Source organism: Anopheles cruzii, chromosome 3 (genome assembly GCF_943734635.1).
Source record: "Anopheles cruzii chromosome 3, idAnoCruzAS_RS32_06, whole genome shotgun sequence".
In the NCBI taxonomy this organism is placed as follows: Eukaryota; Metazoa; Arthropoda; class Insecta; order Diptera; family Culicidae; genus Anopheles; species Anopheles cruzii.
The window spans coordinates 15297281-15324305 of NC_069145.1; the positions used below are offsets into that span (position 1 = coordinate 15297281).

Consider the following 27025-nt stretch of genomic DNA (forward strand, 5'->3'; position numbering starts at 1 on the left):
TTGTTTGACTAATAAACTTAAAATACTCTTTCGCGACTGGCCCGGCTGCGGAATTGTTGTGTTAAAATCTACAACTATTGTACACGATCCACCGGTGCCTGGACCGGGGCCAGTGCGCGAATCAAGAGCATCTTCCTTAACCTAACGATAGAAAAAAACAAACAAAACAAGAGAATGTAACTTATTCCCGACCTACGCGGAAGCAGTCCTGCGGTTGTTGCATTTATTTTGGGCAGTCTTTTGGGGGATTGCTTTAATCGTTTCAAGAAGTTGCCTAAAGTAAAGTGTGGTAAATTTTGAATAAAAAAAAGCTATCAACAAACTAAACCAGTACGCTACATTGCAGAAGAGAAGAGACCTTACGTGGGGCTTATGGTACGAGTTTTCGGGGCAGTCTTCAAACTTGAAGTCTCATTAAAACAAAGGGAATCATCCGTTTGGCGCCATACGTAAAAAAAACACAATCCTCTTTAACTATCTTTGAATTTTGGGAAATAACTTTTATAAAGTTGCCGACTAGCACAATCTAAGGGGATGCCTTGACCTACGGGAATTTTGCAAAATCCTCCACCAGAAAAGCACGTAAAGTAGATATGGTACAGGAGCAGCAGCAGCGGTAGCGTGTCCGGTGTTGGCCCGGGGATCGACAGGCAACCGCCGTCGGGCTGACCGCCCGATCGAGGGAGGCCGTGGGATGAGATCATGCTTCAAATGTCCGGTGAAATCGCCTCCCGCTTGATGGAGATCGCTTCGCTGAGGGCCGGACTAAGCGCCAGGGCTGGGTTGGCCACGGCAATGATGTGGCCACCGGACGACGAGATGACCTGCACGCCGAGCGCCCCGCCCGTCGGGTCCAGCGCTCTCGGGGTGTGGGTGCGAATGTCCCCGTAGTCGGGATCGCTCAAATCTCGGTCGGCTCCATTTCCAGCCTGCAATGGTGAAGATTGGGTCAATCTGTGTAGCTGTTTACACGCCGTTTTGACACTCACTTGAACTGGTGACGAACTTGAATTGCTAAAACTAAATCGAGAATCTGTGTCATCAAATTCGGATCTAGTGTACCTGTAAAGACGATTCATCGGACGATCATTAGTAACACGACACACGCAAACAGTTCGCGTTCGAAAAAACATTCAAGCTACACAATGAAAGCTTGGCAACCAGACACACCCGTGAAGGTCCAGAACGTTGGGTCGTAACATTAATCATTAGCAGTGTAGCGAATATTCTTCTAAGTAGGCTAAGATAGGTATATAGGTATTGTTTAAGAAGATTGCGAGTCAGTCAGTAAACGGGAGTTGAAGACGAAGGTTATTTAAATAAAGGATATTGTCAAACTTATTACAGCAGTCAATAATTCGAACGGTTAGTTACACGTCGCTGGCCCTTCGGATCGGGTGCGCCCTCTTAGGGCTACAAGAAATACTCACGAAAATTTACTTGAATCAGTTAGGTCGAATGGTTTATCACTGATCTGCTGGTAAATGGAGCCGCTCGAGATGTCGCGATTGTCGTCGGAGTTTTCCTGGGGAAGCATTGAGATGCGGATAGGATTAGCATCACCCTATTCATCGTAAACTTTATTGGCTCAAAGCAGTGCCCTACGAAGCGTGCTATTGAATGGGTTCATGCAATTGTGGAAAAGCGAAGCGCGAACTAGAGTTTACTCAGAAAAGCATAAGATAAAAAAATTAAGGGAAAAGTATGTTGATATCTACGAGCAGAAATTAGACTACAAACGGAAAAGAATTGGCCAAAGACTAAATGAAGCGAGATGGGTAACTTAAACACACAGCGTAAGCGGATAAGCGGTAAGCGTTTCTAGCACTCCTGGCCGGCGCATTCAGTGCACGGTTTTGGCAAAGATTGCAAACTGGCACTGAGAGTGCCTAGGCTTACATCAAATTTTGAGCTGCAGGCTAATTGCAACCGTTATTATCCATATTTCAAAATCTATTTTGGTAAGGTCTTTGATAAATCTTCTATACAGTTAAAGTGATGTAATTAGTCAAGAAAAACAAGATGCATTGCCACGTTTCTGTCGAATAAAACACTTTTTGGCAACAGCACTGTAACCCACAATTTGCGTAAGTAATGGCGTAGCGTTGCGTTGCGAAGCGGTTTCCAAAACTATAAAAAAAACATTTGTTGGGTAGTAGGAAAAGAATACACACTAAAAAAAAAGCTGGAAATCGAATTTCTGAAGAAGAAAATAAATGGTCAGGATGGATGAAGAAAGTACAGCTCAAATCAAATGGATGTAGGAAGTAACTCAAAGCGACTAATTGACAAATGCCATGGAAAATTCTACGTTTTGACTAATTTAGCAACACACGATACAACCGAACAGGCGGGAAACACGATGCAAAACGCAAGCAGGTCAAAGCATTGACTAGAGACAGGAAAGGCACAACCGATGCTTAAAGCAGTTGACGAAACACTTGGCGCGATTCGATGAGCAGCAGACTTAAGAGGTGCACTAAACTACCAAAGAAACACCTGCACGGCACTGCAACCAAAAGCCGCCCGAACACGTCGTGAAGTGGAAAGTAGGCAAGGCTCTTGTCACCACACGTTACGGATGGTTAAGATACGTTTTCTGCTTTCCACTTCATCCTGGGACAACAGTGCAGTGCAGATATCCCTACTTAAATAACGTCAAAATAAAAAAAGCATATTGCGTTTGCGGTCAACAGAGAAACCAATAAAAGTTAGATAAATAAAATGATACTTAAATGCTCAACAACAAAAACCGATAAAGCTAGTGCGGAAGCATAGGAAGCGGAAGCGGTAGCGTAAGCAGGAGGCAGCCTAGCAATCAGCGCCGCCAGGGTGTCCCGAGGACCCGTGGCGGTGGCGAGCGCCCAACAACTGTACCACGGCGGCCTACTATAACCGACGCTCATAAGCACGTGTATTGCGTTGCGGTGGCAGTTTGCTGTAAACGAAAAATGGCAACAAAAAATGAAAAACAAAACCCAAAGTCTACTAAGACGCGTTAAAACCGAAGCTATGAGCGCTGGATGGATAGAAATGAAGGCACACATTTAAGCAACGCGCAACAAGCATGAAAAGCATGGAAAATGGCCGCAAAAGTGGCAACGTTTGTGCAACAACTAGGTGCGTTAAGGAAAGCGTGAAGCAGCGTGAAGCAAGTGCGGTCAAAAGGCGCTGTGGTTCTGTGGTTAGGCTACCTTGCCCATGTCGGAGCTGGTGTCGCTCGAGAGCCGGGCCCTCTTCAGCTGCTGGGCCGTGTCCAGTTCGTCTCCACGAAGCGTCTGTGTTTGGCTGCAAGGAAAGGAACGGAAACGGTAAGCTCGGAACGGTCAGAAGGGGTCAGGTCTCAGGGCGGCCTACCTTAGACCAGTCAAGCGTATGCTGGCCGAATGGCCGAAGCCACAGTCGCGCACCACTTGGCGGGCGAGCGGAAACAGTTCGTCGCGCCGGGTCAGCAGGGCCGGAATGTACTTGCAGATCTGGGCGGCGGCCTCGTTGACGCACACCTCGTGCAGGGTCAGCGGTTTCTCGGGCCGCCGCTTGCAGTCGAAGCGCCCGTAGATGGCGGAGTACTTCCGGATCTCGTCCATCCGGCGCGGGTCGCTGTCGCTCATCGCGATCACCGCCTCCAGGTCACGGGCTGATCGCTTCTTGATGCTCTGCTGGCGGGGCTCGAGCCGCGGCAGCGTTCGCGACAGCCGCTCGGCCGCCTGCACTATCTTCGCCACCTGATCCTCGGTGAGGGCCGGCGTCAGCTGGACAGACCCACTCGTGGTGGACCCTATCTGGCTGCTGCTGCTCAGCGGATGGAGATGGTGGTGGTGGTGATGCATGAGCCCGTGATGGTGACCCGCCCCGCTCAGATGTCCCAGGGTAGTGCTGGCCGCCACCGTCGCCGACGACGAAGCGGCCGCCGGGGTCGGTGTGGTCGGTGTCGGCGGGAGATTGACGCTGGCGCTGGAAGACGCGCTCAGCGAGAAGCCCCCGCCGACGACGATGGCCGGTGGTCCCGTGGCGCCACCGTACGATCCGGATCCGGCCGACGACACGCTACGCGCGATCGAGCCCGGCTCCGGACTGTACGGTATCCGCGACGGGATGTCCACGTTGGTCAGGGGGCTCTGGAAAGCGGACGGATTCGTCATCCACTCGTGCAGCGCCTTCTGCAGCCGCCGGACGTGCAGTGGCTTCGAGGCCATCCCGACTAGGGCCATTATCTCCAGGAACTCTTCCTCTCCCGCATCGCACAGCTGCTGGACGTCATCGCCACCTGTGACAGGGCGGAGAGAAATGTAACTAATGGGTCGGCCACTTCGTTTGGCCACTCGCCGCGCCTCGTGGCTACCGATGCTTACCCATCTCGAGCAGCGTGTCGTAGTAGTTGAGCAGGCTGGCTCGCTGCAGGACGCGATACAGTTGCAGTTCGGCCTCGTTCGAAGGGGTCGACGTGACAACCACTGCGAAAACGGGAAGGTTGGAACGAGAAAACGCGCTCTTTAGAACCAGATAAACGTCTTCAGGGGTGGCCACTGTCGGGCGCGGGAAAACCTGAAAAGCGACCAAACCGCGCGCCTGGTGGTGACGGTTGAGCTCCGCCAAATCAAGGCTTTTTGGCCAACCGTTTCCGAAAAACCGTTCCACTAGCCGCGAGACCAACGACAGGCAGCACAGCGCGGAGGGTTTCCAGAAACGGCCGACAAAGTTCTCGCATCGTTTTGGTAATTTATGCGTTTATCATTCATAATAATTCTTCTTTTTGTTCTTTTTTATCGCACTCTTCTAATTCATTAATTTTTACGTCGAGGCTGAAGAAGGATTTTTTCCATCCAAACCGATTTCCATCCTCGCTGCGTCTTTCGCCCAGCACCCGGAGTGCCTTCCCCCGTGGTGGAAGTGATAGTTCTCGAAGATGCTGTCTCGAAATCGCTAACGGTCGTTTCGGTACTTTACGCATCCTATTCCAACCGCCTCCCATTAACCCGAACACGCCGTGGACCGCTTCCAGAAACCGGCAAGACAGCTCTCGTGAGCTAGAAAACCGTTACGGAAAACCGTCGTCGATGGCTGAAATTATCAGCAAGTCGCTGTCAAGGACATCTTTTTTGTGTGTCGTTGTTGTTGTTGCTTGCCGACTAGATTTAGACGAGTTTTTTTTCATGCCCCGAATACAATTTTCACTACATTGAGGTTGCGCGCCAAGAAACCGGGCCGTTCCTTTGCAACGGCCGTTGACGAGGGCCGCGATTTCTTCTTCCTTTTTTCACTCCCCGAGAGAAGCAACCCTTTCCGCCGAAACGCACACTCCATTGGGGTGCCAGAACGCAAAGAAGAAAATGACGGTCGCAGATCCTTACCAAAAAAAGAGCCTTCCACCCCAAAGGAACGCACAGAAAATGGAGGGATGCTCGGTGTGGCAGAATCATTGAGGCCAGCCTTGGGCAACCAGAGCGAGCACGCAAATCGCAGAGGCTCTGGTCTCACTGCCAGAGACACAAATACGGCTTCGAGGCAACCCTCGAAAACCGGAGCCTACCACGGTGAACAACGGCCCAATCAGGAGGTCGGGTCGGGTACGGATCGAGGATCGGCAGCACAGGACACCGAACAGGACCGAAGCCCGTCGCACACAGAAGGGAACCAAAAAAAAACATGTCCGTGAGTGAGTAAACCACTCCCTCCACCGACGGAACAGAACCCAGGGCCGTTTTCCGGACCGAACGTACTCCTGACGCCGACACTCGGCGGGAAGGCCACCTCGAGAAATGCGCGCATTTCTGGACACTGGAGAGAACGCAACTAATTTCGTGCCCAAAACGGGGCGAACGAAATCAGACACAAAAATGTTGTCAATCAGCCCCATCATCAGGTCAGCGAGAGATGCTCGCAGAAGGCTTCGGTTAGACGAACGACATGCCTCTGGAATGTCGCCCCCGGCGGCTGTCGGACAGAAGATGAAGAAGACGCGGCGTGAAGGAGTGTAAAATATGCACCGCAAATGGGTGGCGTCGAATGTTTGCACGACACGCAAGTGGAAGTCGCCGGAGCGGCGAGTTCGGTTCGGTAATGAAGCAACAAAAATGTTTTCGGTGTTGCATTTTGGGACTCTTTTTTTCTGGGTGAGAATTGGCAATGGTAGCTCATTGCCCAGCCGTTGCTCTTCGGAATCAAGATCATTCCACCACGGTGATAGCTACAGTTTATGTTGCGTGCATGTAACGTTCCTAGTGTTTGTTTGAGATTCTTGTATTGCTTGGCAGAAATGTGCATAAATACTTTATCGCTTACATTTAACAGGGTTATCTACTTACTTATGAGCTAATTGACCCATGTTAAGGCTTGTGTTTATACAATTTCGTTTCATTTCGCATTGTATAGTGATTTCCTTGTACTTATTACTCAGCACTGGGATTACGGATGTTTCGTTTAACCAGGTTACTAGATGTGGAGTATAGTTTTAAACCAAACTTGGCTCTGCTGTTGGCTTATTCTTGTACTTATGTCAATCGTTGTATGATTTATTACAACTGTAAGAATAAGCAGAGCAACATTATCATCAACTTAATTTTATTTTATTGAAATTTGAAGTTCCTCTGCAGCTGTTGGTTCAAAATGATGTCTCGTCTCTCGCTTAAAAACCGATCAATCGACGCACTGCAGATCAGTGCACAAATCCGTGATCTCGATAAGTAGCATCTTTCAATGTCTAGACCTAGCTTGGGACTAATTGATTAACCTTGTTACCTTAAGCAGCTTCGTTTACGTAACTTAAAAATATACCATCAAGAGTATAAATTGTTTTGTAAAACAACTTGAATGACCTTCGCAGTGAAGTAAAACTTCAACAACTGTACGATGAGTTGTGGCTCGTCCGTAGAATTGTGCTAAAGGTCAGGTCGAGCCCTGATAGTACAACAAACAAACAACTGTATGATGAATAATCATCTCCATCAACAAACCATCGTTTGTAAGCATGTATTATTAGCATGACGGGTATTGTTAAAAACAAACATATTTATGATAGTTATTACCCGGGCCGGGTTTTTGCAATCGTGAAGTTGTTCTCAGCCCGCCTTTGGAGTTTAGTAGGACTTGATTTTCTTTTTATTTTGGAGCATTAACAATCGGCAAAGACAATCAGGAACAAGTTCTTTCGTCTTGTGCTAATTAAATAATTATGTAAGTTCTGTACTAATTCAAAGTTCATCTGAAATAGTAAAGGAAACTTTTCCTCGAAGAGTGCACCTCAATTTTTGAGCAATTCCACAGGCAATGGGTGCTTATTTCTAGCCAGTGATAATCAAATTGAATAATCATGATGATGTTCGTCGGTAAAACTTTCGCCCGGGGGGTGATAATCGCACTTCCCGGAACGTCGTTACCCGTCGTCAACCGAATCCGGGGTCCTGCGGGCACCGTGCGAATAAACGGCGGTGCGCTCAGTTTCACCCCATCGGCATCGGTTGTTGGCCGGGTGTCAGACACGTCGAGCGAAAGGGGTAAACGATTGTGTGTGATTTTGGGTTAGCAATAGAGGCCAGAATCAGACAAGTAACAAAAAAAAACTTGTTCCCCCGTGATTCACGCGATCTAATCAACTTAACCACCACGCACCGAAACTATCGTTCGAAACGAGTTCAGAGTGGTAATGTTAAAAAAAAAGACACAAGCTCTAACAAACGATCACAGCCGAACGATTTAATTGCCGAGCGATGTTGCATTTCGAGGCTCGAGGATCTGAAGTCACGCACGGGTTTTTTTCGTTTCACCACACCGGCACCACTTCATCGTTTGGCACTTCATCGCTTCACATTGCGCTGACACGGCGTAGGGTAAAATTTGCATACTGCGGGTGTAAAAAAGCCTTAGTCCGTGGTTCCCTCCCAGCCGAACGGCGCCGACCGGAGCATAATCCGTTAGTCGAACGTAAATTTGTTTGGAAAAATTATGATGACTTTTTCGGGCGTCGACGCAGCTAGCTCCTAGCTGCCGATCGGGAATCAGGACATCAACAGACCGCCCGGATATGGCAGTGAGGGCGCCAAAAAAAAAAAGCGAACTCAGCCCGGTGAATTCATTTGTAAACACGGCAACATGGTTGGGTTTCGGGTTTTTTTGGTTTTCGCAAACCGGCATACAGTGGGCCCTTGACGGAGAGCCTAATCGGTTAACCGACAATTAACCCACCCCTAGGGGGCGATGGGCACTGTTTATTGAGTTGTCAAGTGGGAACGAATGAATCCTTTTCCGTTTTTTCTATTTGTTAAAATTAGATTACACACCAAAAACGACTTCCTTGTTGACTCTGCGGCCCAACTTCGAAACCGATTGCATTGGAGCGATGGCCACTTGAAGAGTGCGAATTACAAATCGACACTTAAAACGGTCATTGGCAATTGCGCTAAAACAAAACTGGCCCCAAACTAACCAATTGCGGCACGAAACCCTCTCATTGCCGCAGCGAGGCCAGCCAGAGGTCCTTGGTTCGTCCTGGCCCCGTCGTGTACGCAACTCGTAGGTCAATCTCTGTCCCCTGTTGGCCTTACGATCAGGTAGCAGAAGAAAGAGCAGGTTTTTTCCTCTGTCTCCTGATTCACATTGTATACGCACATCCTGGATTCCCCTCCGGAAGAGGACCTCCGCGAGAGCGACCCGCAAACCTGCCGTTCGGTATGGCAACGTCGCCTGGCTGTCTTTGGTTCCCTGGGGTTCGGGGGTTCAGTGTCTTAGGGTACGGGATCTTATTTGCATATCGAGGTCCATCCGGCTCGTCGGGAAGATATCACGGCGCACGATGCTTGTTTTTTTGTGATGGTTTTCGTTCATTCTGATCCGCTTTTTTTGGTGCTGGACGTGATGTTTGGGAATTTTTCACTTTCGCTCTCGGTTGCCGTCGCCTCGGAAAGGATAACCCTTTTGTTTGATCTTAGGACTGGTGTTCCAGTTTTTTTGTTGTTGGCGTGCATAGCGTCCACCGCTTTTTTGTCTTACGCAGTGCGCTGGCCAGCTTTTTTTATGCCATCGAGTAATGACAGAAATTTGAGTGTTTATCCCACAGGAGGACAGTTCAGGGCGAGGCGATCTGTTTGCTGAACCCACCGTGAGAACGGAGCCCTTCGGTGACGTGAAATCTTTTCATGTTTTTTTTTGTAGAATATTAGTTTCCTACACCATCGACTGGTTTGTCGTGGCGTAATTCTAAGCTGGCTTCTTGCTTTGGAAGCAGATGAGGTTTGTAGGGTGTGCCTTTCGTCGATCACGTAAAAAAGTTATTTGCATGAAGTTGAAGCCTTTTTCCCCACAAACAGATCTATGAGAAAACTTTGGACTGATCCTTCGCACATCATGGGAATCGCGTTTTTGGTTGTTTCACTTATCACACCGCCAGGAACGTAGTCGTAAATATTGTTGTGGGGTTTTTTTTACAAAGGCTGCTAAGACTGCCTGACTTCCACTTCTGACATTATCGGTTTCCATGACAACAGACGGGGTGGGATAATGAAAATGAGTTGCACTGAGCTCTTCTCTCAAACATGTAAATTCATAATTAGTCGATATAAAACAACCGTATGTAGGACAATATAATTGTTTTATTATCTTAGAGTAATCAGTACAGAAATTCCGAAAAGTTCATTTAAAAATTATTGGACGAAATAGAGAAATATGGTTGAGTACATTTTTAAAGCAATCAAACAATTTTTTTTTTAAGTTGCTATAATAAGTAAAATGTGATATTCTTATTATGGGTAATATTAAGCCAGATAAAATGATACCATTCATGAGAAAATGGTTGGGAAATCAAAATCAAAAGCATCCTCTGACCAAAGGTTGAGTACCGAAATATCACAATTAATGTTTAACCAATGACAAGTTACAAGAGCCTTTCCATATGAACAAACACAGCCTCGCGTTACGATTAACTTTCTCACGAATGAAGATACAGACAATAACTCTAGTTAACAATTATTTTTGGGAAAAAAGCTTTATCTCTAGACGAACTGGATTTCCCACCGCATCTCATTACCATACGAAGCGCGACCGGCGCACCTTCGCCGTAATGACACTGATGGCATTACTGACGCTTAACCCGAAGACACAAAAAACAATATTTAATGGCAAAAAATCCACAATACAGTAGAAAAAACACCTCACAGATGAGCCGCCGGTATGCATACGATCATGAGAATTGGAGGTCCCGTCAAGGTGTTTAACCCACCGCTCCAAGGTGTTCCCAGCAAGATGAGTAATCATCTTCCAGATTTTGTGATGCAACCAAAAAAACAGCGTCGAGCCTAGGACTAGGATCCGATCGCGTCACCCCTTCACGTGGCGAGTGGCAGTCAGAGGGCACAGGAATGCGAGCAGACACGCTTCCCGCGAAGGGGTCAACTAGTTGTTGTCTCACCCCTTGCGGAGCGCGCCGTCTTGCGTGCGTGTCCTTTCCGTGGTCCTTCCTTGCCGAGGAAGACACGGCGCGGCGCGTCCGAAAAGGGACCGCGCTCTAAGACTATGGGATGGGCACGGCCAGAAATTTGAATAATCGTTCGCGGTAGACGCGAAGACCATTTTTTGTGCTCCGAGCGTGATCCTGTGGACCACACTCCATCAGTCGCCTGCCAGCGTTCGGGCGCCCGGCGTTGGCCGGAGCCGCGCCAGGCGGCGGTGGGAAGCGCGGCAAAAAACAGGACACACAGGGCTTGCTATGTGGTGCCTCCCGGAACGGGGAGTTGCTCCCGAGGTTACGAACTAATCATTAGGACATTGCAGATAATTTATGCACACGAAATTGGTTGGTTCGATTGGGTGCTGGCCGTGTTTTTTTTTTCGTTTCAACTCCTTTGAATGGTCCTGCGGTGTGTGTGGGTTTTTTTCTCCGCTTACTTCAAATCGCTTTCCCCATCAGCATCGCGGTGAAAGAAGTCCCGTTGAATCGAGACACCACAGAAGGACGCACCAAATCGGTGCGTTTGGAAGATCCCGTGAAGAAGGTCCGATTTTTTGCATTCCGGGAGCTCCTTCACACGGCGGCGATCGGTAAAAGAGCAGCTGGTAGCTGTGATCTTCCCATCGGTTCGTCGGGTGGGAACCCGACTAGAGAGTCGGAAGGAACCTTGCCGATAAGGTGAAAAAATTGAGCTCCCAAAACCATATGCAGACATGCAACCGGACCGAACGGAATATGTAAGCAGTTTTTTTTCTCTCTCCCGCGAAAGATTGTATTCGACGCCAGGTTTCGAATAGTTCTGAAGGCTGCATCAAAATTAGTTTGGAAGCTGTGCGGGTTTTAAGGCTGTTCTTAGGTCTTTATACGAGTAGTCGAGAAATGCTAGCATAAGTTTAAAGAATGCATCGAAAAAAGACTCAATTCAGTGGGCTTTTTGTAACTTTCTTCGAGAAAACGGTTGAAAAAGGAAGGCAGTAAGGAAGATCACAAACTACATGGGAAATCTCTTTCGATAATGATGAAAAAGAAAGGGCTGAGAGTGTAAAATTTAGAAAATTATGTTTGATCCTATAATTGAAGATCAGACTGCCAGTCGGCGATAAACGGTTGATGGATTGAAACAAAAACACATTCAAAAAGAACCGTTAAACCGAGCTAAGCGGAGAGAAAATGTGCAAAAAGAATTATTCGTTCCCAAATAGTCTGTCTGCCACCCTTAAAGGCCTAATTTAACAATTTCTATTCAGGACCTGACAGTGAATCTGTAACTGTGATTTTGAGAATGCGCTTCGGGGTTTCCTGGACTTGCCGCCTCTTGATATGAATGTGATGATATCAAACAAACAATAATAAACAAACCATTTGTAACATAAATAGTTCCGAAAACAAGGACCAACGTCCAACACAAAATGGCATCCATCCTGCCCGGGGAAAACAATACCAGATCAAAAACGGCACGCCACCCAGGGTGGGTGTTCCGCTAATGGGTCGTCCATTTTATTTTCCCAATACTCGAAAGATCCTTCAAATTAGGCGCTATCCGAAAAAGGCCCTTTTTTCTCTCGCTACCACAAAACCAATATTTCCGAACCAAGGGGCGATGCCTGGCCTGACGATGCTGGTTGTTGTTGGGGTGAAAGTTGTGAAAGGACGAAGTGCAAACCCCTGGCACACAAAAAAAAGAAAAAAACAATACGGCCAAACTCCTCCGCAGGGTTTCCCCTTGGAACCGGAAAAACGCAACGCCAGTTTCCACCCTTAATTACAATTTTTATCATTTTTAATTATTTTTGTCTTTTTCTCGCACCTCCGCTCGCCGCGCGGAAAAGGGTTTTCGGCCGCCGAGGGTGTTTGCCACCGCGCAAAGGGGGCTGCCACGCGTAAACAGAGCGCGCGGGATGCGTTTCCGACCCAGTCAAGGGGTTGGGTGGGTTTTCCACTTGGCCGGCGCGGCATTCGGGAAAGTTCCCGGCGCGATCTCTGATTGGCTAAAGTGGCGCCGGCAGCGATTCGGTTGGTGCGTCGGGGTGCGTAACAAAGGCCGGAGCAGAGGCTCCCGGTTGGAATGGGTCAGTGAAAGTGACAACCAGCGGACAGTGGACCGGCGGTATCATGAGCCGTGCCCGGACGCGCCGGGAAAATTGATCGCAAATTCAATAAAGCCGTAATGGAATGAAAATTCACGCACCATTGGCTGCGGCCCAACGTGTGACAACGTCCCCGTTTTTTTGTTGAATTATGACAAGACGTTGCTCACTGTCTTTCGGCGTTTCGGGGTTTTTGTTTTCCATTCCTTGGAGCGTCCTTTTGCCGATACTCCACGGGAAACCATCCCGCGCGGCCCTTTCGGAAGATTGCGTCGATTTTCGTAAGCAAACAACCGCATTAATTACCCGAAAGGAAAAAGGGTATTGTTTAATGGAGTCCGTTGTCCTTCGGGACTGGCGCGCTTTACGCTGCCTGATCCTTTGATGGATGGATGGATGGGTGAACTTTTTAATAGGATAAACGGGCACGAAGGAAGTGTCCGTAATAAGTCCTCACCATTTTACATCGAGATGATGGAATCGCGTTTCTGTTCGGCTGTTGTTTCCAAGTTCCTCTAATGGTGATAGGTCTCCCAATTAGCCTAGCCTCCGTCCGGGAGACCGGTCAGTGTTTGGTTAATTTATTAGAATAAATACACCATTATCTGTTTGTGGCCTTTCCTAAGGTACGGCCATGCGTCGTGATTTGTTTGCAGATCAAAAGGACTAAACGTCACAAACAAACTCTTCAGCTTAACACCTTTTTCGCCACTGGGTCACCACCATTGACACAAACCAATGACCTCCAACATAAAGCACGCTGCACGATTTACATATGGGACACCCTGCGGGACCGTGTGTTCCGAGACCCCGTGAGTGCCAGTCCGTTCCAGCTGACCAGCACGCGTGTTCTACCGGATGCGATTATGTGGCCACCATAATCATTCACCGTTGCGCAATTAATCGCGGAACATTACGCCACAAATTACACGCCCGGCCCGGCCTGGGGCCCAAGAACAGATGGTCCCGGAAAGCTGGACCAGCAGGAGCACAAGAGGGAAGATGCAAATATTTGGCAAGCTTGTTGCACGCTTCGTCACACGGTGATACACCGTTTCGCAATCCCTTCGCCACGTGCCCTTGGCACCTGGTGGCGAAATAAGCAGAGGATCGCGTTCTAGGGAACGGGACCGGACACCGGAAAACGGCCCAACCGAACCGACCGTAAATATAGTCATCTCGCGGAGGCCCCGTTTTCCCCGTGCCCTGAGCGAGGCCGAAGAGGATGCGAAGTGCGAAGACGAAATGGGGAAATTCAGGCCAAAGAATGTGGCCAAATTGATCGGTAGTAAGCTGCGCATTGTGCCCTCATTATCGATTATATCAGACCCCTTTCAAGACGGCACGGTCGCTCCGGGCCGGGATGCGCAAAGTGACATCACCACCACCACACCCATTGCCCGATACCTCACTGTACCAGATGCTCCGACCCGGCCCGGGTCGCGAGAAGACACGCGACCCGGAACGCGACCAGGTACCATCGTCCCAAGACCCTTCGCCGGGGGCCGAAAGGTCCCCTTGCGTCGCCTCAACCCGGATCGCTTGAGATCCGCTTTATCAGCGACCCCGATGTTAGGTAAATGTGTCGCGTGGCTCTTCTTCAGGTCCCGGGTTTTGGGGCCGCACCCCGAGAACCTGTTCTGGGCGATGATTGTCGTGGTCGCGGTTCGCGGTCGCGATCGGAAACCTTCAATTTCGATACGGGCGCGCGCGCCATCCACGCCATCTGGTCGCGTAACGGTATCGTATGTTTCAATTATTATCGATGGCCCACAATGGGTTCTGCCGCCGTTCTGCGGTCCTGGGAGTTCTACAGCGCGGCATCGTCTTCGGTCGACGCAATCGATGAAAGCTGCCATCGATCGGTGAAGTTTAAGGTCAGTACGATCGCGCGGCGCGAAGCGACATGACACGTGCTACATACAGCTGCGTTCGTGTAATGAGTGAGTAGCGCATAGCACCGGCAGAGGATAGGTTCCTAGTTCTGGTGCCAGAAGCAGAACACGGCCATCACCCGGTTGGTATTAATTGTTTCAAGCTGACGACAGAAGATAACGGGCACCGTTATTTTGGGAGTCCGAAATGGGGCATGGAAATTATCGTAATTACCACGTAAATTGTGTCACATTTTTCGAGAACACGGTTCTGGCTTTACACACAACACCAGAGCACCGAAGAGGATATTATTATAATTAGAGTACTGTAACATGTACACGATCAAGATCGGACCATTTAGTCACACAAAAAAGAGGTCACATCGTACTAAAGAGTTCAGTGGCTTGACGTCTATCTGCTCTCCGAGTGTAATGTTTATTTTAACGACGGTCAGCCTCTAGGATCAAGATCTGGGCACACCGGTTCCGGGCGCCCACCAACCGAAAAACCGTTACAAACCTCTATTGAATCGGAAAATCTGGTCACATGAAGGTTCCTGCCTAAACGTGGACTCGAAAGACCCGAGGACAAAAAACGCGATGCCACACGAGCTCCGGGAACGTCTTTTTGTGCCCATCATTGTCGGCGACCATCTGGACAGGGTTGTCTTATTTTTTTTTGGCCCAGTCGCTCACCTTCTCGCATTCCCAGTGTCCGTCGTGGCTCCGTTCTCCGTTCCGTAATTGCGTAATGTACCAAACCAAAGACACATCCTCTCGCTGCAGTGCCTGGCCGGCAAGGAGTTGAAGGAGCGCCAATGGAACCTAGCGAGTGTGAGGCAAGCAAAAAGTGTAAGAAGTACCCATCAACAGCCCATCCACACCGGGCAACCCTTTGGCCCGGGACGGGTTATCGCTAAAGCCAGAAGACCAGAAGAACCATTTATTTAGATTAAACTACGTCGTTTTTTTCAAATTCCTGTGCCGAGTTTTCATCAGATGTTCCGACGTGTTATTCCCGACCGGTGGCCGGACTTACCGGGTGGATTGTAAGGATTTTCTTACGGGCAAATCGCAGAAGGCAAGGCGACGCATCTTGGCAGCCGCTGCGTTTGGGTTTCGTGAGGAACTTTTTTTTCCCGTTTCTCCATTTACCTACAAAGATCATGTCTCGCGAAAAGGGGTCCACAAGACCCAAAGGCGCGCCAGCCATACACGCTTTTATATGGAAAGAGAGGTAAGAAACGGTGGCCGAGGCCGAAAAAACTTCTTTGCATGAGTTCTACAACCCGCGGAGGGGAAAAAAATGTCCAGCAAGAGCCTTCGGAACGGCCACGAAAGGGGTCTCGAGCCGCTAGGCCTGCTGCTGCTAAGCGGTGGCCTCTTGTATTTAAACACTTTTCCATTCTTCTTTGAGGCAGCAAAAGTTTGGGCGTTTTTTATTCCACTCTTTTCGGACAAACGGAACCAACTGCACCGTAAATGAAGTGGAGAAAAAAAAACATTGAGCGAGCATTAGATAGGCGATCGGCTTTGTCCGCCGTGGCCGCGAGTGGTTTGAAAAACATAATTCTCAATTCTAACGCACATCTTGCGTTCCATGTTTGGGCTCAGCGTTAACCAAACCGAACGATCTTTACGTCGATCGATAACGAGAATCGACCCCGAAACGAAGTGAAGGCACGAAGCTTGCGGTATTTCGGTGCAATTCGAAGTGATTTTATAATTACCCTGGCCAGCCCGCCGAGCCTGGCATTGAGATGAAAAAAAATGTCTCCCCACCAAGACATTCCAGCGCATTCCATCGTTTGGCGGCCCGAAACGGCGATCTTGCGGTCACGGTTTTGAAGTTTCTGCCCCGCACCGACACATCGTGATTCACCGAGGCCAATCGAAAGGCCCAGAACCAGAACAAAAAAAATTAAGAAACCTACAATTTATTGGTTTCCTTGGCGCAACGTTTTTGCCAACCCAAAAGCCGCCGGGAGCCGAAGTTTTTCATCGATCGCGCCCCGGGTTAGGGACAATTAGACGACAAATCAAAACACGCACGGGACGGTGGCACGAAGAAATAGTTGCCACCGGGAGCATTAAAGCATAAACCGCGAATGTGATACGGGCGCAGGTGAAATAGAGAGACCAAGGACAAAGAAGGACCGCCGCCGTCGCCGTTGCTACCACTAGGAGCTAATAAAGAACGCGCCCGGGGCCGGGTTATGTTCCGGGTGGTGGCGGGTGCCACTAGCACGATTAAGGTCTGCGTCCCGGTAAAAACGGCGTTATCGGTACTGCGAGAAAAACGTGGCGGTGTATCGAAACTCGGGCTTCAGTGCGGTGCTCCAAAGAATCGCTTATGATTGAAGGGTTTTTGTTTTCGTCCTGTTGAACAGTGTTCCAGGAGAAAGAAATGCTGCTTCTGTAGTTGCGCGGCGTCGAGATCCCAAAGTTACTGAGCTAATGCCGACGATTGACAAAAACAGCGATAAGCAATCGAATATGAGCACAAAAAATGTTTTATAAAAAAAGGAACACAGACGAAAATGAAGAAATTACCACAACTCTGTAATATCAAGAATTTAGACGCGTTAAAATTCTTGATCGATGGCATCTTCGGACATTGGATCCCGGGCCGCATCGATCAAAGTGTCCTCCGATTGCTTCGATACAATTGCGATATCCCAAGTTGTCAAATAGTTTCCTGGAGATTGGAGGTATCTTTAGTTTTGTTGATAGTTTGGCCGGTTGGAAAGAATTCGTAATTCACCAAAGCACAATACACGAAGCTAACGGGTTACCGTTATTTTTTGTCCACAGTAGTATGTGTCAGTAAATTTATGACGTGTGTTAAAGAAGTAAACAAAGAAACACAATTGCTAATATTAAATTTTGTTTAAACCTTGGTAAAACATGTACGAAGACCTATGATTTGTCGATTAATTATAATGGTCAAGAATTTTGCGAGTACTACCTTTTGAGCAGACGTTTTTGTAGAAACGAAAATGCACATCCTCACATTGACCACCCTGCGTATTCGCGTAAATTTATAATCTGTCATATACACGTAATTAACACGTGTAGTTTGCAAGAAATTGGATGCGTGTGAAAAAGGAAGAATGTACCTATCAAACTGTGCTACTAACTAATAGATATTCTAACGATATTGCTGCGTAACGGCCTTTCTCGTTTCTCGTTCTCGAATCTTGTTTTCTTGTGTATTTGGAGATGTTAAAATGTATGATTAAACTCTTAAAGCTTTCTGTGATATTATTGCCGTTGGCTGGCCACTGGCTTTTCATTTAATTTCGTGATTAGTTTTTAAGGTTTACAAAATGTCAATGTTCTCGTTCTAATGAAACAATTAAAGTGTTCCCTTCATTTAATAACGTTACGTGCGACACAACATACAGCTCCTTTCTCCCGAACGAACATCGAACCGTGGCATGGCGCATAAATTAAGTAACGACCATCCCTTCGCTCGAACAGGCAGATTCTAACGGCATTAGGCACCCGCTGGACTTATGCCACCAAGGGTCACCGGGCACATTTCACCTAGCGGACGGGGTCAACGAAAGGCTCTCAACCCCGCGAGGAGAAAGCGATGCGCTGCAGGTCCTGTCGGAAAGGATTGGCTGACGCACCGGCCACCACACACGCAGGGGTTAATTTCTGATCTGGTCTGCTGCTGCGGCTGGCGAGTTTCAATCAACGGACCATGCGCGACCATGGGTTAACGATGATTTTGTTAGGATGTGGATATTTTTTTGTTTGTTCCCCGTGGTTCACCGAGCGCCAGGAACCCTTAGCCCTTCCCCAGAGTGGCCCTTCCGACGCGCACTTTAACCCCTTTTTGGGCGCAGGTCAGATTCCGGTCCGGAACGGGTCCCTGGTCCAGTTGGGCTGCGCTCGGTAATTTCGTCGGCCGACGTGACCGTTGGCCCTGTGCGAGCGCGTTTGTCGATCGAAAAGCAGGATGTTTTTTCCCTGTACCCGAACTGGAACCCAGCATCCGGTTCGGTGATGGCGCGGACACATCTGCTCCTGCGGCAGAGAGTCTGCCCATAACCTTCTGGACGCTTGGACCGGTGTATGGTGATGTGATGGATTTTTTTCTAACAGCATCCTCGGCTAGGGTCCAAATTTATTAATCAAATCAAACCCCGGACGGACCAGGCGCCCTTTCGGGCACCCAATTTGGGCACAGGACAGCCAGGGGCCAGGGATCGGATTAACAACGCACGGATCGCACCGCATGTGACCCGTTTAGTGACACCGTGGCAAAGATTAAAACGCGAGCAGGTCATCAAATGGGACAGCTGCAGAACCATCGTAAATGAAGCCTTCCTGCAGCAGGGCCACCCATTGGGTTAGCCAGAAGTGCAGGTCAGTGCGGACCCTTGTCTAGCAACTGCATGAAGAATACAAAAAATGTAACACAACACTCAACGATAAAGCGTTCGATGCATTTTTTCAAGAACTACCGTTTCATCTCGTTACGAGCGATCCTTCGCGGGATGAGCAACAAGGCGGGCGGTCCCACTTGATGGAGGCCATATTTTCCGGCGATCCCGTTACTGCCACCGATCTCAATTTGTTATGTGATGTAAGTGCGACGGTGGTTTTGCGCCATGCTTCCTTCCTTTGGAGCTTGTAAGTGGAAGTAACATCCGCAACAAAGTTGCGATATTTGGCAGCACATAAAAAAATCATACATCACTGCCAACGGAGACGGACTTTCGTCGAAGGAGTCCGACCCCAGCGATGCTCCTCCGGTTGTCTTGCCTTTCTTTGTCGAAGGATATGTTTGCTTTTTTGTCGAGGTTTGCCAATAGAATCGAGCTGCTTTGGCTGGTTGGTGTTGAGTGAGATTTTTGAAAACTGACGAAAAACCCACGACGGCCTGAATGTCTCGGTTTGAAGTGATAAATACACTTCTGGGAGATCTAGGCGCCTCGGATTCGGTGCCATTGCCTTAATGTAATCCATCTTCCAGTGGATAGTCACCGCCAGAAGGCTGATCGATAAGATTCATTTGCTTGCCAGATTGAATCAAAGATGAGCAGCTCCGTGTCATGTGGAGCGGGTTTTTTTTCCTCGACGCTCGGGTCGGTTCTTTCTTTCTGCCTCCTTCTGCCGCGGACGTCGAACACTGCAACGGTGCGCGTCTTGAGAAAGCGGAGCGCCGTTACGACGATAGAAAAACATGCGATGCCGTGGAAAGAGTAAAAAACCTGGTGAGCTACTGAACTGCATCCTGAATCGAACATATTGGGCATCGGCTATGCGCTCGAAGGGACGCTGGTCCTTTTCCGGGCGCACGGTTGGAATGGAGAGTGGCTGGTGCAGCCCTCGAGGAAAATCCCCTTTTGCTCCTTTTGCCGCCTTATTCGCGCAGACAACGGCCAAGCCGGGAATGGAACAAAAACTGTGTGCGCGAACACGAGGAAAATGCAACAAACTCGGGTCCACGGGAGCTTACAACAAGCGCGAAGGAATGGAAAAGCGGGCTCCAACTGCCCGATGCCAAAGAATACACACACACACACACACACACACACACACACACGGACGGACGGATAGATATATATGACATCCGCGGGGATGTGAGCGGGGAAAAAAAGGTGCACCGTAGAAGAACCGAAGCACACTGCTGCTGCAAGCGGTGCCAAGCCGTGGCACTGCACCGTGTTTCGTGGCCGTGTGGGGACGCCTGGTAGTGCGGAGCATAAAAAAGCGCTAACCCCACCGGGGGCACAACACGGGCAGGGACGGTCGGTTTCTTCTCCGCTGGCCAGGGCAAAGTCTTATTTCCACCCCCCGTTTTTTTGTTGCGCCACCATTTTCAATGTGGAAAACGGAGAAAAAGCCCGGGCACCCCCGAAGACTATAAACATATAGCGAAAACAAGTCCAGCGAAAGCACCGGACAGCGGCACCGGCCCATTCTGCCACCCCGTCGAGCAAACATAAGCTAAGACCGGTAGGAAGAAGCAGACTCTCGGGCACAGTTGGGGCCGCAAAAATGGAACCACGGGGCCTCGGGTCCTGGGGCCGCTGTCGGGTAAATTGAGTAGGGAGCAAAAAATTGCGAGCGAAAGAAAAACAGCCACGCCACGGACTTCACCGGGACAGTGTCGCCGTGCACCGGACGCAGGAAAAGCGACGCCGATTTTCCTCGGCGATTCGCCTTCGATCGATTGCAATCGGGAAGTCCAGGCGCGCAGTGCGCTGATCAGCCAAATGGATCGGATGGCTGAGTGGCCAGATACCGACCGTGCCCGGCCATTTGCCGGCTTTTCCTTGCTCCCAATTTTCCGGCACTTCACGTTTGATAATTACTGTAAGTCCACCGGTGTGTGTGTGTGTGTGGTGCCGGTCGGAAACTATCGGAAAACTATGTCCGGCACCGGAACCGAAAGCGAGCGGGGAGCAAAAACAAGACAACGGCCACAGACGGACACCGAGATCCTTCGGCTCCGGTGCAGCTCCGGCTTAAGGATGCACTTTTTGCATCATTCCGTCTTCTCGCCGCTGTTCGGACTTGTTGTTGTGTTTTTTTTTCTTCCCAAACGGAATCCCCTACTGCGGACGACAAAAAGAAAATGCACCGAGGGACTGGGGTGGAAAACTGGGGCGAGCAGACCGCGAGCAGCCAGTACATGCATGCATTCGCCGCCTCTCCGGTGGGCAGGATGGGGACGAGAGAAAAAAAAAACGGATCCCACTAGAATCGGACTCGCAGCGAACGGTGCCAAAGGTCCGCGCCCGTACAGTTGGAGCGCTTAAAGCGCTCCCGGACTATAATCTATAAAATATCGTAGCATGAAATAGGGAACAGCGAACGAAAGAGAACGAGAGAGACAGAGAAAGAAATATTGGACCCGCGCATAAAAAAGTAAAATCTAAAACAAAACCAGCAGCAACAGAAAAAACGAGGCACAGTCCAATGTGAAGCATGAAACGGATCCCGGTGCATCTCCTCGGTCCTCGGAAAAACCGGGGCGCATTTGAAGGGCAACCCACCCCACCCCGGCGGGGTGGGCTGGCCAGCACATAAAAACAACACACATTTCGGAAAGTTCAATCCAGCAGGCAAACGCACGGGGGGCAGGGACCCAGCGGACGTAAGCGGAAAAATCGACTGCATGTCGTCTTGGACCGTTTCGTCTCCGAAGGACGAATGCAGCAGCAGCGGTGGTTGCAAAAAAGCCCCGCATTCCTTGTGTGTGTCCCGGGTTCGAGTCGTGTGTTGGGTCTTTTCTTGTCCTCAAGAGAAAGAAGTTCGGCATCCGCTTAATGTCCGTCAGTCCGGTCTGGTTCGGTCTCTGCAGGGACGATGGAGAAGTATTCCAGGGCGGAACACAAAAAACGGGCGGGAACTCTAGCGGAAAGTAATGGATGATGACAATACCTACATTCGGAAGCGAAGCGCAAAGTAATGCGATGGCACAACAACGGATTACACACACACACACGTGGAGAACTGGGTTACGGTGGTTTTTGGACGTACCAAAATAATCAATTCGCTTCGCCAGCAATGCAATGGCGCGATCCAGATCTTTTTAGATCGCTTTGGGAACTACACCTCCAGTCGCGAGTACTGTTTCAATATATAGTCTAAAGTGCAACGTAAATTTAAGGACGTAGTTTCAATTACTCACTGATTCCGTTGTTGTTGCGGCCGAATATTTTGCCCGGTGGACTGAGAATCGGGCTCGATATGCAGGAGGTAGACCCGGTGTTGCTTCCGCCCGAAGCGCCCGATCCTTTCACCGGCGTGGCGCTCGAACCCGGCTTTCCGATCGTGCCCGAACCGGCCCCGTGTTTGGCAGCCGATGCCGACGACCCTCCGACGCACTCCTGCGGGCGCTCTGAAACGTGTCCTGAGTGACTAGCTACGGTACTACTACCGGCACCGACCGACAACAACAAGCAACTACTACCGGCGGGCTCGGGACCGGTGCCGTCCGATGGGAGCACGGCCGATGCTAGTAGCGAACTCTGTACTATCACACCACTCGAACCCGTTGTTGGCGAGCAGGCGGGTGGCTTATGTTCCATCACCGACGGTAGCGGCGGGCGCACACAAGATACCGGATACCGGGAGTCCCGGGGAGCGTGCGGGTGCTACTCGGCAGGCACATTCAAAGCATTGCGCGTTGCAAAACCGGAAACCGACAAGCCCGCTGCACCGGACACTACTACTTCGATCGATCGATTTACGGGTTGGGTAGCGCTACTCGAGCCCTGACACTACAAGGTTGACCGTACGAGCTAAGGAAGCCCTTCGCACAGCAAAAGCCCAACAATGGGGGGTCTACTTAGGACTGCAGTATACTACTTCAATTTTGCCTACTTTAATCAAGCACAATGGTGTGCGTTTGGTGAACGGGTAAAACTAAGAAAACAAACAAAAAACCGGCCAAAACAGAGCAAAACAAAACAACATAAACCACTCCTCGAACGGTGCTTCCCGAGCTACGAACAAAATGGTGTCCTTCGTTCTGGCGCCCGAATTCACGAAAGCTGTGCCTAACCACCACAAAAAAACACACAACACTGTGTCACTGGCCACCGCAGTAATGTTCACACCCAGTGGAGCCGCGTGTTTTGTTTCACCGCCGAGAAGGTGCTGTCGTCACATCGCACCAAGCACCGGTACCAGGCGCACAGGAGACAGAGGGCGACTGACTGCGAGCGAGTGTGTCTTTTTAGTTGCACTCGGTTCCCATAACAACGGCCACACTGGCGCCTCAGCACGTGGCCACTGGTCGTCGGGATTGCACTCACGGTTCGCACTCGCACGGCGCACTAGGAGATTGCTGCTCTCCCAACGGGCCCAACTGGAGCTGGAGTTTGTGGGAGCGATCTGGAGAATTGGTTAAACGGAAGCGAGCTTTCTCGTTCGCAGGACGACGACGACGACGAGAACGCTGTTGCAGTTGGTGCCGTTGATAGCGGCGACGGTTGGTGATTCTTTGGACTCCGGTGGAGCGAACCGTACAGGTCGAAGTCGCAAGAACATCTGAGATGACGCCACGGAAGAAAAGCCAGAACCGGGAGCCGTCGCGAGGGAAAAACCGGGCTACCGGTGTTTGCTTTCGTTTGCTGTGTGGTGCTCGTTATCGCCTTCATCATCATCATCGTCATCACCACCGTCGTCGTCTTCAGCGTCTTCGTGCTTCGTGGTCTGACCAGTTCGTTGTTCGCGTGTTTCGAACGCGGATCTCCGGGTCTTTGGTTGAGCTGCGAGGTCTGTGTTTTTTCTCGCTTCGCTTCGCTTTGCTTTACTTATGCTCCTTATGCTGCTCCGTGAGCCTCCTTTCTTTTTTCCCTCCTTCACCCGGGAGCTCGGTTCCTTCCGATTTACTCGCGACGGCCGAGCTCACGACGTCTTCGTTCTCCTTCGTATGCTCTGCGTTTGTCTCTCTCCCCCTATCACCGGTTCTCTCTCTCTGTTTCGCGCACTGGCATCATCCTGATCCTGGCTCGTCATCATCATCATCATTGCTGGCCCTTCGGATCCCACCGTCTGAGATCGGAACGCAAGGAGCATAAAGGGGTTAGGAAAATTTCGAGGAAACAGTAAAAGGGGAAAAAACAACGACAGACAACAACCCTTTCGTGATCGTGCTGAACAGGGACGGACGGGGCCAGAACATAGAGAGAGCGAGAAAAAGAACGAGCGAGAGAGAGAGAAAGGGTAGCCAAGAACTCGGACTCGACGGGTGAGGGAAAATCGGTTTGTGATCAAGCAATTTGAACCTCTGGGCCGGTGGCCAAGGGCAAGAATCGGCAAGGGGGCGACAACGAAAAAAAAACACCCAACAATGCTGTGGCTCCGCCCTTCGAGAAGGGTGTTTTTTGTGGCTTTCGTTTTTCTTCACTTTCTTGCCCAACACTTATGCAGTTACCCTTTCTCCCGGGGAAAAGTGTGCGGCCGATTTCCCCGCTTTTTGGAGGCAATCATCGTCATCACCTCTCCTACCGTCATTCGCGCTTCAGTCAGCGTGCGTCGTCGTTCTCATGCTGCGCGGACTTAAATGCCAGGAATCTGGAATCGGGCTTCGGTGGGTCTCGAAGCCTAAGAATGCGAAGCACGTGGCCGAAAACGGTTGCGAATGCTTTGGCGCGCAATCCGCGCTATGCACACGCGTAATGCACGTCCCGCCGATATGGTTCGGCGCGGAATGATGGCCTTTTGATGGAAGGTAAAGCGCGACAGTAATTCGTTTACCGGCACAGGAAAGTGAAACTGCTTTCGGTCGTCGGTTTCGCAGTCGATTCGCTCAGCCGAGGGGAGATTAGCAGCAAGTGGCAAGAGATCCTGTCTCTTGGGGAGCATCTCCTAAGGTTCACTTGTTTAAGTAAATGGGATGGAGAATAATCCAATGTTTATTGAACAAACGAATGGGGCGGTCCGCATTTTTCCCAGAGCTTTCTTTGCCAATTTTAACCTGGAACGACTGGAATCTTGTGAGCTTGATTTTATATACTAATGCATATTATATTGTTTCTGGTATCACTGTCACCAACACTTGTGACAAATTATACTTCAAAATACTAATTAATATTCGCGATACGGGTCCTTTTGAAAACAGCAAGTGCAGCAAGTTTTTGAAACAGCAAGTGTTAAAAGTGCAGTTTTCGTTTTTCATAATGTCAGAAACTGTTGAACTGAAGAAACAACACAGTTTCATTAAATTTGTGGGCGAGATAAAATTAAAAATGACCGGACAATCAAAGATGTAAATCATAATAAAAAATCAGTTAATCAGTGAATTTAGTTAAGGTTCTTATGAATGTTTTAATCATACTCATCGTTCTTTTTTTCTGATATTTTCTTTACTGTAAACCGCATGTAATTTTTTTCTTATAGGTTGCCCTAAAGATGTGCTTAGCTCCAAAATTTCGGAGGATGTGTGAGAATCAAACGATTGTAATTGTTTTGAAAATTAAAAACAATATCACTTTGCGATTATGGATTTAAAAGTACCAAAAAGTAAACAAACAACAAATAAACAAAGCAAGAAAGTAAAAATGAACTTCAAAAGGATCAAAATACTTCAACGAAATACGTAAAGTGTGGAATTTTGAGGCTGTAAACACTACTCCATTCAAATGCTACATTACCTCTAGCGATGAGAAAGAAAACATTTATCATCACATCAATCATGTTTACCACAAAACGCCCCGATTGGCGGCCATAATTCGTCCGGGTTGCGTCCGGGTTCTTGGCATTCCGGTCGCCTGCCGGCCCGCCCTGTGCGTGTGAGAAATCCGATCGCCACTCGCAACGATCATTGCTCAATTTGCTCCCCCCGGAAAACGGTGCCGATGGCATGTTGTACGGGCACGCCAGCCGCTGTCTTCGGCGGCTGAGGCCATAAATCTTTCCGATGACAAAGCAAGCCAGCAGCCAGCCAGCCAGCCAGTCAGCGGCCTCCACAGCCGTGCCATTTGCTGGGCCACGATTTTAAATTAAAATCACCGCGTGAAAAACGGGCTCCACCGTTCGGGGCGCAATCACCGAAATCCAGCAACGCGCCCAACGTATGGTTTCGGTTTTTCGCAGATCACATAGGCTCGCGGCAACGATCGATATGTTTCAGGGAGCGATGGCCGTCAGCGAAAAAAAAAAAATACGACGCGGAAAACATAGATCGGCCAGCCGCGGAGATCACGGCAATTCGCGCACCGCGCAACCGTGCAAAAAGAGGTCCTGCAGGATCCGGATCCTCGAGCCGCTCGAATTCCACCGAGGCGCAGGACGCAGACGCTGAAAAACCCGCCCAACGAACCCGCCCGGTGGATGGTGGAGCAAAAACAAATCACTCCGCGCCGCAGCCGCAGAGTTGCGGTGGCCGTGATCACGTGATTAAAATAATAAAATCTACCACAAAACTCGGGGGGCAACTCTGGGGGCCCCGGGTAGCCAGCGGAGGTGATGCTGATCGCTAGTTGTACATTTTGGTGTGGTTGTTTGGTTTTTTGCTTCGTGCTTGCGTGGCTCCGTGGTGTCGTGGTGCGGTACAGTATTTTCGCCGAGGCACAGCGCCTTTAGGTGAGCTTCCTCCGCTTGTGGTTCCCAAACCCTTCGGCGGTCGTCTTCCTGAGGGGGGTTGCCGGGCCGGGTTTGATTTAGGGCATTTCGATCGCGAACGAGTTTTTTTTGTATGTTCGAGTTTGCTCCTTCATTCTGGGCTCATCATGAACCCAGTTTGCACCTCGAGCCCACCGAAACGATCGCATATGGATCGGCAAAAAGTGACACGATGGTTGGAGCGCGGAAAAATGTCGACGCAACCCGCAAGGTTCCCGCCAGCCTGTCAACCGTCGGCGTCGACGGTTGCGGATGGTTTTGGCATTTGGTTGGCTGATTTTATTTTTCGGAGGTTTTTCGAAGACTCCTCCCGGGTACCACTTTTTGTGGGATCACGGACCAAATGAAGAACATGGCTGACAGTCGTTAGTGTCACTCAAGGAACGTGAATACCAGCACCATTGGGCACCAGCGTCGCTGCCGTTGGTTAGATGCTTCGATTAGTTGTGTTTCTAAAGGACAGTTGTTGATTTTATCGTACTTGTGTAACTGCCGCAGCGTTTGACCACGACTGGCACTGTGATTAT

At 49.6% G+C, this 27025-nt stretch overlaps 1 protein-coding gene across 1 annotated transcript; it reads right to left on the reverse strand.

Annotated features, from left to right (window-relative positions):
* Window positions 1-707: 707 nt before the first annotated feature.
* LOC128269926 (NGFI-A-binding protein homolog) lies at window positions 708-22456 on the reverse strand. The gene is made up of 7 exons (XM_053007330.1): window positions 22057-22456; window positions 4353-4454; window positions 3358-4267; window positions 3195-3288; window positions 1431-1525; window positions 990-1062; window positions 708-929 (listed from the first exon to the last, which is right to left on the reverse strand). The coding sequence occupies exons 1-7, from the start codon at window positions 22454-22456 to the stop codon at window positions 708-710; spliced, it is 1896 nt and encodes a 631-aa protein (XP_052863290.1).
* Window positions 22457-27025: the final 4569 nt, after the last annotated feature.